At 36.9% G+C, this 12,900-nt stretch overlaps 1 protein-coding gene and 1 long non-coding RNA gene across 2 annotated transcripts; one reads left to right on the plus strand and one right to left on the minus strand.

Moving 5' to 3' along the window:
- Positions 1 to 4,650: 4,650 nt before the first annotated feature.
- Positions 4,651 to 12,078, plus strand: chrne (cholinergic receptor, nicotinic, epsilon). Its single transcript, XM_082169681.1, has 12 exons — positions 4,651 to 5,093; positions 6,009 to 6,142; positions 6,456 to 6,500; positions 7,318 to 7,427; positions 7,512 to 7,667; positions 7,792 to 7,895; positions 8,760 to 8,960; positions 9,137 to 9,251; positions 9,342 to 9,456; positions 9,555 to 9,762; positions 10,637 to 10,770; positions 10,899 to 12,078. The coding sequence occupies exons 1-12, from the start codon at positions 5,018 to 5,020 to the stop codon at positions 11,064 to 11,066; spliced, it is 1,566 nt and encodes a 521-aa protein (XP_082025807.1). The 5' UTR covers positions 4,651 to 5,017; the 3' UTR covers positions 11,067 to 12,078.
- LOC309498776 lies at positions 11,644 to 12,328 on the minus strand. Its single transcript, XR_014206036.1, has 2 exons — positions 12,041 to 12,328; positions 11,644 to 12,006 (listed from the first exon to the last, which is right to left on the minus strand). It is a non-coding gene; the product is annotated as an uncharacterized lncRNA (long non-coding RNA).
- Between the last annotated feature and the right edge of the window lie 572 nt (positions 12,329 to 12,900).

Raw genomic sequence — 12,900 nt, forward strand, 5'->3', positions numbered from 1 at the left:
AAGGGGCATTTCAGCGCCGCCCACATGTGCGAACTAAATATCAAAGCCATAAACCCAGAGCCATAGAGAGAAATTTGAATCATATATTTTTTCTAGTAGGCTACAGAGCTCATGACAAAAGTTCTGGATGGACAAACATTAAATGCAAAAACCAGTGTGAATAACAATATCTTAAAATAAACTAGAGCGTGGATACACAGATATGGCCTATTTATGAATGAAATTCATGCATTTATTGGTCATTTAAAGGGATACTTCAGGATTTAGCATTAAGCTTTGTATTAGTAGAAAACCTGTAGTATTTTTGAACATACCGTGCTTTCCACCCTCATATCCCCCTGAGACGAGAGATTTATGTATTTTTTGTCTGGAAAAAATCCTCAGATGACGCAAAAATCGTCATTTTGCGTCATCTGAGGATTTTTTGGCCAGAGGTTAAAGACTACAGCCAGTAGTAGAGGCTCGTCCCGCATGTTTTCAACCCGCCCATGGAGGTGGGATCTCACTCACAGAATGTACACATATTGTCAGCCATCTTTTTTTGGAAGCTAAGCTAGCAGGCTCTTGTTCTGTGGAGAAAGCTGAGTAGTAGGGGTTACCATCCTCTATTTACCGGACATGTCCGGCCGTCGAGATCGTCCAAAATGTCCGGGATTCAGCTTTTGCTTTCTGCAGTCGCCATTCATTGTTTACATGCACACTTTTGTTTCAATCTAACTGAATTCATTCCGATTGGTGAATCTGAATGTAGTGTTTACATGAACGCTAAACAAGTGATCGGTTGATGTGCGTTTTAACATTGCTAAGAAAATTCCCGCTCCTCCGTGAGAGATACGAGACTGGCTCATGAGTAATCACGCCACCGGCCTCGCGCCGTTCTCCCTCGGCCCTCCGCCTAGTCTTGCTCGCCACAGTAAACATAATGAATGGCGACTGTAGAACGCAAAAGCCGAATCCCGGACATTTTGGGCGATCTCGAAATCCCGTGCAGACTCGTCACGGAGACTCACTAGTAGCCTAGTCTTGTTGTTGTTTAACTGCGCGCTCTCTTACCAGTAGGCGTGGCTTGGGAGTGGCCTCCTAGGGCAGCGAAGCAAGTGCATTCTGGGAGTTGTCTTTCATCCACATAAGCCAAAAAAAATTTTTTGGTCTTTTCTCAGTCTAGAAAGCTCCAAATTCAAAAATAATTTCATATTTCTTCTACATAAATGACCCATTTTAAATACACATTCATCTTTCCAGAGGTGAATTATCCCTTTAAACTGATGCAAACAGGGAAAGAGAGTAGAAAACACTTATTATCCTGTCGCCCCCTCTAGTGGACAGCATTAAGTATTACGGTCTTCATTGCTCAGATAACGCAAGTCGATGGATTTTTTGGGAAAGTAAGTCTGACCAGTTAGAAAAGATATAAGCAAGTCAGACCGGTCTGAGCTGAGTTTGGCGAAGCATCAAAGTTCTAGGCGGAGTCAATTTCTCATATTAATAATAACAATTAATCCCAAACCTGGTAATTTTGTCAGTATTTAATTTACGTTCCCTGATTCTGGCTTCTCTCTTTTCTGTCTCTTTCTTTTCATGTGAACTGAGTAGGCTACACATGCTTATATTCAAAAATATAAACTTTATTTCTATTCAATTTTCAAAATTATTTATAGCCTACATAGGCTATGTCACACACGCCTACCTGCCTTTTGATGTAAATAAAAGACTAGAGTGGTAAATGTTACGGACATATTATCATGGTACAGTTCAGCCTATTATTGATTTTTATTTCCACTTCACTTTTATCCAAAGAGACGGAACTATTTGCACTGTTTTTATCAATGGGAAATATGCTAATATAATCTGTCATATACACTCAAAAAAATAATTCATTGGATGAACATGATTTTATCATGCCACCTATATTCCATCTAAACAAACCAAGTTAAGTCAACCAACCTTTATCATATTATTTGAACACAAATTAGATGTGTTGGTTAAACATGATATTAACATTTCCATTAAACTCATTTGCATCTTTTTTGAGTTACATGTTCATTCTTAGTTAATTTAGTGAGATTACTTTGAGTGTACAAAAAAACCACAGAAAACATGCAAACAATTAAAAAAATTTTTTTTTGTAATTGGGCTTTAACATGCACCAGTTAAGTCTGAACTGCTTTCTTCACTTTAAGTATCCCATTCATCTGAGTGTTTGTAACAGGATGTATAAGAAACATTTAGCTAACAAAATCTTGGCTCTTGAGAAAACTGATCCCCAAGCAACGCTTGCAGGACTTTAACGCCCCTTTTTTCTTAACACTTCTAAAAATTAAGCAATTTTAACACTTTCCTTTTTGGGAATTTGTAAGGTAAACCATGGCCTGATACAGAAAAATGTTACATTTGAAAATAAACATGAATTTAACATAAAACAATTGTGAGTAACAATTTGAGCTGTAAAATAATAATAAAAAAAAGATTGTCTGATGAAATACTGGTGTATATATAAAACATAAAAATAAATAAATACATACCTTAAATAAATAAAAACCTTACAGCAGCTTGCTGTGATGAAATCACATGAAAATGATTTTGATAATTCTAAATGACCTGTGTAGCTTATTACTGTACTGTACAGTATTACTGTACTTACAATGTACTGCAGTTCATTGGAACGAAACCGTAGCCAAGGCGATATCTAATGTATATATCTATACCCGCCTGCGCCCTCAGATCATTTGGACGCGGCTGTGTTCAAGAGGTAACAACGATATAAATACTGTTCGTTTTCTCACACAAACCGCTCGTTTCGTGTCTTAGGCCATCAATGTGTACCTACGATGGGGAATTGTTTAATTTGGACGATGTGGAATTGTTTTAATTTGGACTCTGTGCTTGCTCTTTGAGGTGGTGACCATAGACCTGCATTATATGACTGACAGACAAGAACGGTTTGACCTAAAAATATCAAAATTGAAACTACTGCGGAAAAAAAGACACCTACATCTTGGATGCCCTTGAGGTAAGCTAAAACATACCAAAATTTTATTTCAAAGTGAACTATCCCTTTAAAGAATACATTTGGAATTGAGGAGGTGCGGATATGCAAGTGTAGCAGACTTCAAGTGGTACCCTACGGACACCAATGAAACACGACCACACAATGAATGGGATGATGGACACGAAGTATTTATTTTCCTTAAACAGAGTAGTGAGGCAAGATTAGTACACAGACATCACAAGGCCTACTCTCTCATTCTCTGCTTCCCAGTCTGCATACACCATGCGTCTGAGCGCGAATGCAAGCAACTGTTATCTACCAACAATTTTTCAGGAGGCTTTTCATCTAACAATTTGGGATGTTTGCTACATGCTCATGGTGAGATTAATCCAATATGATGAATACATTTTGGTAAGACACATTTAGAAAATTAAGACAAAAAGTCACTGTTCATGACACTTATCACATGCATCTTTGACATTCTCATTTGGCAAAGACAGTGTGTCACGTTTCCCCGGATGTGGAGTTTCCGGTTACCCACATAGAACACGGTTCAATTTCAGGTCATATTAATAGTACACAAAGGAGACAGGAATTCATGCTCCGGTAAACCCACCAACAAGCTTTGATCCAGTAACACTTAAGCTCATGTACCTTGTACCACTTAAGCCCAGTGGCCAGCAACTGGCCAAGCAATTCATCGATGCCAGTTGGCTCATACAGAATGTAAATAAAACAAAAATCCATGAAATAAACAACATGATTCCATAATCTAATTTAAATGGCATCAAAGAGCCTGACCTCTCCTGTTATTAAAGTCTGTGTGCATAAGATTATTGAAACATCAGTAGATCATGGTGGCTATTTCATTTGAAATGCTCTCTATGGTGTGCAGACATTCTTTATAACTGACCTATAGTGTCAGCTATCATAGTGTGTGCTGGACCTCATAAATCATTTAAAACCTGACATGCAGGACAGTTTTGAACATGAGCTCACCACTCAGCCATCTCTCATATCTCACCGTTGAGCTTTTTACCTTCTGGGAACAAAAATAAACTTTTAACAGTTCTCGTTGTTCCCTCACACACACTTTTCTATTGACCTTTATGATACTGAGCTATAATATTATCTGTCCCCTACCCCTACTGCCAAACCCTATTGCGTTTATAGGTGTTTCCCTCATAAAGACATGCCAATGTAAGATAATTTCAAGTTTTATATTCTTGTGAGGACATTTGGTCCCCATGTACAATGTGAGAGAAAAATCTGTAGAAAAAGGAAAGGTACTGGCAATTTTCTGCCAGGACATCTGTTATTTTCTGCAATGCGTAATACAAGTAAAACACCAGGGAAAAAATCAGTACGGAAAATTCCTTCATATTATGTACATTGGGGCATATTTCTATGGACTTTTCTTATACAACACAACACACCATTGGCTCCATAACCCCTGCATTTACTTTGTTCCAGTGATATACAGAGCAGAGCACTGGTTATTTATACCCACGTGCATGGGAGACATCAACACTGTGGCCCTTAAGCCCCCCTCCCCACCCTTACACCTGTTGACATTGCTTATCATTTGCTCAGACTGAAACACAATTCCCCAAGGCTGAACAACACTATCAATAACCGTTATACGTATCGTCATTAAGCCATTATGATACTCGAAATGCACGACTGTAAGCATCATCATGAGCTCGCGCAGCAGTTGAGTGAATCAAAGCGACTGGAACTTGAAATTCACGCTCCTGTCAGCATGTTTTTGGCTCTATTCATTATATCAGAGATCACTTACAGTCATACTTGAGAAGTAGCCTACATAATCTGAATCATTGTTGCTTATTATTAGTGGGGTTATGATATTGGCGATTAGTGAATGTGACTTTAAGAGGGCTGTAACTCGAGCCTCGTGCAGTGACAGCTGTAGCACCGAAGAGAAGAGAGAGAGCTTGGTTACTGACTGCTGGAAAGTTACGTGTCTGTCTCTTTGTTACCAACTTTCAAGACCGTCTTTTGGCGACCATGGCCATGGCCGACCGCTTCGGCAGGACGTGTGTATTTGCTTTTGCGCTCGTGGCCACTGTATTAGTATTAAAAGGTACGTGCTCTTGTGTACTTCAAACAGTGACTGACGTGGCTCTCCGTCTTTATCTCTGTCCTTATCTCTGTCCTTATGCATTCAAGACAATGTTAGGGAAAGAAACATTTGCCTATATAGGGGCATTTCAGTGGAACAAGTTAGACCGGCAAATTAAAGTGATTTCAAGCATGAACTCTTTTAAAAAGAGGACCCTGGTTATTAGAGAGGGTAGCGGAATAGGACCAGGGGCCAGTTACCGTCTATATTTTTGTTTATTTAAGGAAAATGTTTGTACAGTATGTTATGTCATTGATTATTATCACACAATATGTAAGTGTCTTGTCCTGATGTTATGTGTTGAGGACCACAATGGAAATAAGTCCTGGACTTTATTGTGTTTTTATCCTCGATTGTATTTGATGCCTTTTGTTTTATGTTTAAGGCATTCTTGATATAATTAAATAAATCAAATCAAATCAAATTTATCACACTTGCCACTGCACTGTGACCGTGGGCAACTTTATATTGAAGTGCATTATATTTTATAAAGGTCCTTTCTATTTTGTGGATATTTAATAATATAAAAATTTTATATAAAGCTGTTACAAACATAAACATTGTGTTTAGGTGTTACTGCAGTGTAAGCTACTGTACTTTATTGGGTTTACAGTGCTGAGTCTGTAAAGTAGCCTATTAAATGGCTAATGTATATTATGAATATTATGCTATGATTTGGAATCTTGTAACATTAAAATTGAATGATAATTGATACATCTCCCTAGGAAATCTTAAATATTACGATGTTAACTTTTAGTAATAAATTCTATAAACTCTGTTTTCACACTTTCACTAATTTATTAAATTTGTCTACTAACAATGTTTTTGTTAGTAAGTTTTAAAGCTAATTTCTGTCTTTCATTCTTTATTTTGCAGTCAGTGGAAATGAGGAGAGGCAGTTGATTGCAGATAAATTTAAGAACTACAATAAAAATATTCGACCAGCAAGAAACATTGATGAAAAAGTGAAGGTTCAGGTCAAGTTAACCCTTACCAACCTCATCTCCTTGGTAACTAATCTCCCTGCCAACAGTAACAAGTATTGTGAGTTTTTAGTGAACAGACATATATATCATTACATTATATCAGTGATCTAAATAGCAGTAAAAATAAGTAAAAGCTGAAATATTACAAATAACATAAAATTAGTTTTTAGAAATGTGCATGTACATCATTGCTAGTATATTATAAAATATTTTGGTAATATTTAGATAATGTTTGTAGTTTCTTTTATAAATAATTCAGTTATATATTCAACAGGGACTGTGCACAGTGCAACAGCTAGAGACTATTTACATTTAGAATCTTTTCTTCCCTGAACAGAATGAAAAAGCGGAGACTCTCACTACAAATGTTTGGATTGAGATTGTAAGTATCTTATGCAACCTCATAGGGGCCGCTCACACAGAACGTGTTTTTATTTTTAAAGTCGCAATGTAACAGAAGTAATGACAGATCTTTTCATGCATTCGAGTGAAACAGATCATCGAAAAAGAAAACAATGTAAGGATAGTACTCTCTTCTCTTCACTGGTTGTTGATTGGATGGAGGTAGTTTGAGAGCTTGCAGTCCATTGTTAAAAATAAAATAAAATAAAAATAATAAAAAGGGACAGGGTTTAAATGATTATAGAAGTCAGGCATACAGTACATCACAAGAGAGAGGTCCTGGAACATGAAAAATGATGTGCTTAAAAAAAGCATATACCGGTACATAAATGAATCTACATAAGATCAATAACATGCATTTTGAACAGGTGAATTTCCATTTCATGCAGACGAAATGTGATACCCAATGCAAAAAAAGAAACGAAACATTTTTCGAAAGTTTTCAAAACCTTTTAAAAGTTAAACTTGGCATGGCGTTCTAAACATTTAAAGACGTCTGTCTCGTGTGTTTACAGAAAAACTTGTTTTGTCTGAATAGCCTTCAAGATGCTTCAAAGAAATAATTTATCTTTCATAATCATTTATCTTAATTATCTTATATTTCAAGATGTAAAATATTTAGTTACAGTACTTTTTTTCTGAACAATTTTCTCTCTCCTATTTTTTCTCCTTCATTTGTTCACGATTATAATCTAAAACGTCTTATAACGCGGTACATGTGTCTGTCTGCACTTCTTTTTTTCGGTTCTATGTCCTGCTAATTCCTGCTTTTCTTCTTTCATGTTTCTGCTCTTTAGCAATGGCAGGATTACCGTCTTGCATGGAATACATCTGAATATCACGGCATTGATACGATCCGTGTGCCATACAACACTGTGTGGCTACCAGACATAGTTTTGGAAAACAAGTGAGTTAGCAGTAAAAGAGTAAGTTTTCCAATATTTTCTCTTTGGTCACTTGAAAAATGACCTCTTTTCTACTCTCTTCACAGCATTGATGGCAAGTTTGATGTGGCATACTACGCTAATGTGTTGATTTCGAGTGATGGCTCCATGTACTGGCTTCCCCCTGCCATCTACCGCAGTACCTGTACCATTGAGATCACCTACTTCCCTTTTGACTGGCAGAACTGCACACTAGTCTTCAGGTTGGCACAGAGTGAGATTTGGGTTTAAATGCAAGGCTCATGGGTTCATGGAGATTCATGATTTTTTTCATTTTTATTATTTCTTTTTATTTAAAGCTAGATATATTTTATTTTACATCTACAGGTCTCAGACATACAGTGCAAATGAAATTATTATGGTATTGGCAGAAGATGGAGATACAGGGAAGCCTATTGAGTGGGTGGACATCGATCCTGAGGCCTTCACAGGTGCACAATTTACACACACACACACACACACACACACACACACACACACACACACACACACACACACACACACACACACACACACACACACACACACACACACACACAAAGACACAAATTTGAGATCACTAAGATTTTTTTTAAAGAAATTAATACCTTTATTCAGTAAGGACAGACTTAATATGATCAAAAGTGACAGTAAAGGCATTTATAATGTTGCTAAATATTTTTATTTCAAATAAATGCTGTTCTATTGAAATTTCTATTCATTAAAGAATCCTTCAAACAAAGCGTTCCAGTTTCCACAAAATATGAAACAGAAGAACTGTTTATACCATTGATAATAATAAGAAATGTTTCTTGTGCACCAAATCAGCATATTAAAATTATTTCTGAATGATCATGTTACACTGAAGACTGGAGTAATGACTGCTGAAAATTCAGCTTTGCCATTACATAAATAAATTACATTTTAAAATATATTCAAATAGAAAACAGTTATTTGAAATTGTAATTTTTCACAAATGTTTTTTTTACTGTATATTTGATAAAAAAAAAAAAAATGCAGCCTTGGTGAGCATAAGAGACTACACACAAAAACATTAAAAAAAAATTATAGACCTCAAATTTTTGAAAGGTATTGTAATTTATTCAAAATTTAAAAAAAAAAAAAATTCAAATACAAAAAGATAAATCAAGAACAGATAAAATAGGGAGTCTGTAAAAAAAAAAGATATACAGTATATCATTTTTCAGTTGTACATCACTGTTACAAAGCATTTATTACATCACATTTAATACTAAGAGGAAAGTTCATCCAATCACATGTCTTTCTTCTGATGCTCTAATTATATGTTCTCACAGAAAACGGGGAGTGGGCAATCAAGCACCGTCCCGCCCGTAAGAGGACGAACTTGCGTTACTCCCCCGATGACCTAGAGTACCAGGAGGTGTATTTCAACCTCATCATCCAGCGGAAACCACTCTTCTACATCATCAACATCATCCTGCCCTGCTCTCTCATCTCCTCTCTGGTTGTTCTGGCCTTTTTTCTACCTGCAAAAGGTGTTTGCATGTCTAGATATTCTGAAGTTAATGTACAGTATGCCTCAAAATACAGTATTAAGATCCCTTTCTATTTGTCTTACAATGTTGGTAGTGGTACTCCCTCTGTCTGTCGTATCTCTTTTGCACTCTGTCTGTCTCTGTACACTGTTCATCTTTCTTTCTGTCTCTTTTAGCTGGAGGGCAGAAGTTGACTGTGTCCATTTCTGTACTGTTGGCTCAGACTGTGTTTCTCTTCCTGATTGCTCAGAAGATTCCAGAAACGTCACTTTCCGTGCCTCTTATTGGCAAGTGAGTGTCAGTGTGTAGACAGCTGAATTTTTAAACCAAGTTGTATCAGTCTTACTGGCTTTAATTCCACTCTTTCTTGCTTTGTTTTAGGTATTTAATCTTCGTCATGTGTATGACCACACTGATCGTGACCAACTGCATTATTGTCCTCAACTTCTCCCTCCGCAGTCCTAGTACACACAACATGTCGCACACCATCAAACATGTGCGTTTGTGTGTTTTGTCCTAAATATATATTTCCTAATTATAAATATTGCTGAATCTGTAGTCCTTCTTTTACTGTACTTCTCTTAAATCCACTAGATTTTCCTTGTGGTGGTCCCTCGTTTCCTTGGCATGGCCTCATTTGTGGATGAGGAGGAGCCAGGTGGAGGGACGTATGAAATGAGGGAGAGGCGCCGCAGTTCGTTTGGGCTGATGCAGAGGGCAGAGGAATATGTTTTGAAACAGCCACGCAGTGAGATGATGTTTGATAAACAGAGAGAAAGACATGGACTTATGCGCTCAATTGGTAAAACAAATTCAAACATTCACTTACCTAAAGAATTCATTATTATACAGGAATATAGTGAACTACAGATGCATACATGTGGTCAGTCGGCATAAAACGGAAGTATCCAAGTGAAACGGCTTCTTGTAGGGCGGAACTTGATCTTGTCCTAGGAATTAATTGAAAGGTTGTGGTTTGCTATTGCTGTGATCTCATCTGAGTGACAGGTTGTCCCGCCCTCGTGCCAGTGAACACTTCATCAGAGAAGAGAAGAGATGAGATGTCGTTACAAGACGGAGGGGAAGTTATTTTGATTAAAGATTATAAAGGCACATGAATTTGAAAGAAATAATGATGTGCACGGATAAATCATAGGATTTAATAAACACTGCAATGTTCCATAACATTTTGATTCAATAAAATCAAAATGGACAATTCTTATTTTTTTAAAGAATGTTGCAGTGTTTATTATAAAGGAAATGTCCATGCACATCATTATTTTTTTTATTTCATGTGCACGCTTCAATCAAAAATGCTAACCTCCCCTCCCCCTCGAAATGACATTTGTTCTCTTCATGACCTATGTCTCAGCAGAAGGTGGGACTAAATATCCTCCACAACTGATTGTAAACTGGTATTCAGATCCGCCTCCATTTAGTTAGCAACGACCAACTTCCTATGATCCAGTCAATTCCCGAGGAGGACGAAATCCAGTCCCGCCATACATTTTTTTTTCTCATTCCAGAAGCCGTTTTACTCGGCTATATGACACAATATGGAAGAAAAAAACTATGTCAACTTCTGTTTCATGCCAACTTTAACAATTAGTGGTGTAGTGTGTAAAACATTTAATTCCGTTGTAGCTTCAAATGTGTTTGTGTATGTCTCCCTCTAGTGGATGAAATTGATGTGAGCAGTACGGCAAACCTATACAAGAGTCTGGCAAAGACAGCACCAGAAATAAAAGAGTGTGTGGATGCCTGTAACTTCATTGCTGAATCCACTAAGCAGCAGAATGACATCGGATCTGTAAGTGTGTGTTTGTGTCCTAGCAAGAGAACACTTTTATAAACATCATTAGTGCGGTCATCTCCACTAACACACTGTTTTATTTATCTTGTTTTTCATCATGTTGTTCCTCTTTTTTTTCTTCTCAGGAGATGGAGAGTTGGGTGCTGATTGGAAAGATGATTGACAAGGTTTGTTTCTGGGCAGCCATATTGCTATTCTCTGTTGGAACAGTGGCCATCTTCCTCATGGGTCACTTCAACCAGGCCCCTGATTACCCATTTCCTTGGGAGAACAAAAAGTACTTACCTGAGTAGAGAAGAAACTCTGAAGACTCTGTCCAACAGGTAGAGAGATGGAACGAGCAAAGAGGCAATTCCTTTCTGCTTATTTGGAACATAAAAAATACTAGGACAAGTGTTATATCTGGAGTTAGAGTACAACAATCTGTACATGATTTGAACAGTATCGTTCAACTTGATATGGGATCTTGTCTTATATTTGATATTTGGAACTATGGTTGTCCATGCATGCATTGACATTTTGTACTAAATATTACTTACACTAGTGGGATTTTTACAGGAATGTGCATTTTGCTTATAGTTGTGCAAAAAAAGAAAGAAAAGGATTAGTGAAATAACAAGGAATAAATTATAAAGATTTAATTATAAAGATACCATGTAATGGTTCTCCAGTTCACTGTGGCTGCATTTTGCAACGCCCCAACCCAGGTTATCGTCTCTGTTTACAGTGTGTGTTACTGTTCACAGTGTGTTACATCAGACCCTTTTTTATAACTGATTGTACTGTAGTATTTAGCATTAGTATTATTGAGATGCATGTTCATTTTTGTTTGTTCTATCTTATGTATTTCATTGTCGTTTTAAATGTTAAATTTCACTTATGCAATTTTACAGTTTCTTATTTACTATAAGCTTTACACACACACACACACACACACACACACACACACACACACACACACACACACACACACACACACACACACACACACATATTAATTAACACTGTCTTAAGATTGAAGTCTGCTTGTAAGAACACTTTTAAATCCTTATTAAGCACTGCTGTTCTGATTTTTCTACATGCATCAAAGACGGAGAAAAAAATAACAGGCATATTCAAGGTAAACATTTTACCACACTCGTAGAAAAAAGAATTGTACAAAAGCTGTGTATGGGGCAGAATTATTTTAAAAGGTACACTTATACACTTTTTTTTTTTTTTTTTAAGGTAATACTATATAGGCTACCTTTAAGGTACTAATATGTACCCTTGAGGGGTAAATAAAGTACAAAAGTGTAGAATCCAGTGACATCTTTTGTCTTATTTATTTTTTTTATTTTTTTTGAGAGAGAGTTTTACTTTAATATGTAAAGGTACAGACAACTTAGTAGTCTACAGTTACAAATTAACAGAACAATTACTAATATAGACAACACAGTAGGCCTACGGTCGGTCACGATCTCTGTGAATATGTGTGTATAATTATGTGTATAAAAGTGGAGGGATATATTGCAAGGAACTTTGTAAACTCTGACTTCAGCAGCAGTGACATTTTAGTTTTCAAGTTTTCAGGGTTTTTACAGTGCACAGTGAAATGGTTTCATGTGAAAAGGGTGAGCCTGTTTAAACGGTATTTTTAATTCCACAATGACGATTTCCTGTGCTGTTGCTAGCCTAGTGCACTGAGAGTGTTAATTTCCTGCCATACCCAGAGGTTTCTGTGGTGTATTTGCTTCCTGTGGTCCAAGCTCTCTGAGAGTCTCCTCTGATGTCGATATTATCAGTGTGTTGTTGTTAGAGTTCTCATAAATCCACTGTTCCACCAGTACAGATGCTCCATCAGCGCCTCTGAGGATATTCTGTAACAAGAACGCTGCGTATCTGTGCTGCAGCACGCGTCGCATCTACGCAAATTACGGTGTGGTTGTGGAACGTTTACGCCAATGAATGACAAATACACTTGGGGAATATTTGTTTTAATAATCCAGACAGCATAGAGACAATATTTTTATGGAATGTTTCTCTAAACGGACCACATTTATATATGCCCCAGAACGGCCATGTAAAAGGTAGCTGCATACGTACTTATGGATTCTTTCTGGAGATCATTCTCGGGGCTTTACGGTA

Source organism: Leuciscus leuciscus (genome assembly GCF_965113295.1).
Source record: "Leuciscus leuciscus genome assembly, chromosome: 5".
In the NCBI taxonomy this organism is placed as follows: domain Eukaryota; kingdom Metazoa; phylum Chordata; class Actinopteri; order Cypriniformes; family Leuciscidae; genus Leuciscus; species Leuciscus leuciscus.

Excerpts from the sequence above, each read along its gene's own strand:
- chrne (XM_082169681.1), top strand. The coding sequence starts at position 5,018 with ATGGCCATGGCCGACCGCTTCGGCAGGACGTGTGTATTTGCTTTTGCG. Across the intron at positions 7,428-7,511 it reads GACATAGTTTTGGAAAACAA|CATTGATGGCAAGTTTGATG; the intron begins GTGAGTTAGCAG and ends CTCTCTTCACAG. Across the intron at positions 7,896-8,759 it reads CGATCCTGAGGCCTTCACAG|AAAACGGGGAGTGGGCAATC; the intron begins GTGCACAATTTA and ends ATGTTCTCACAG.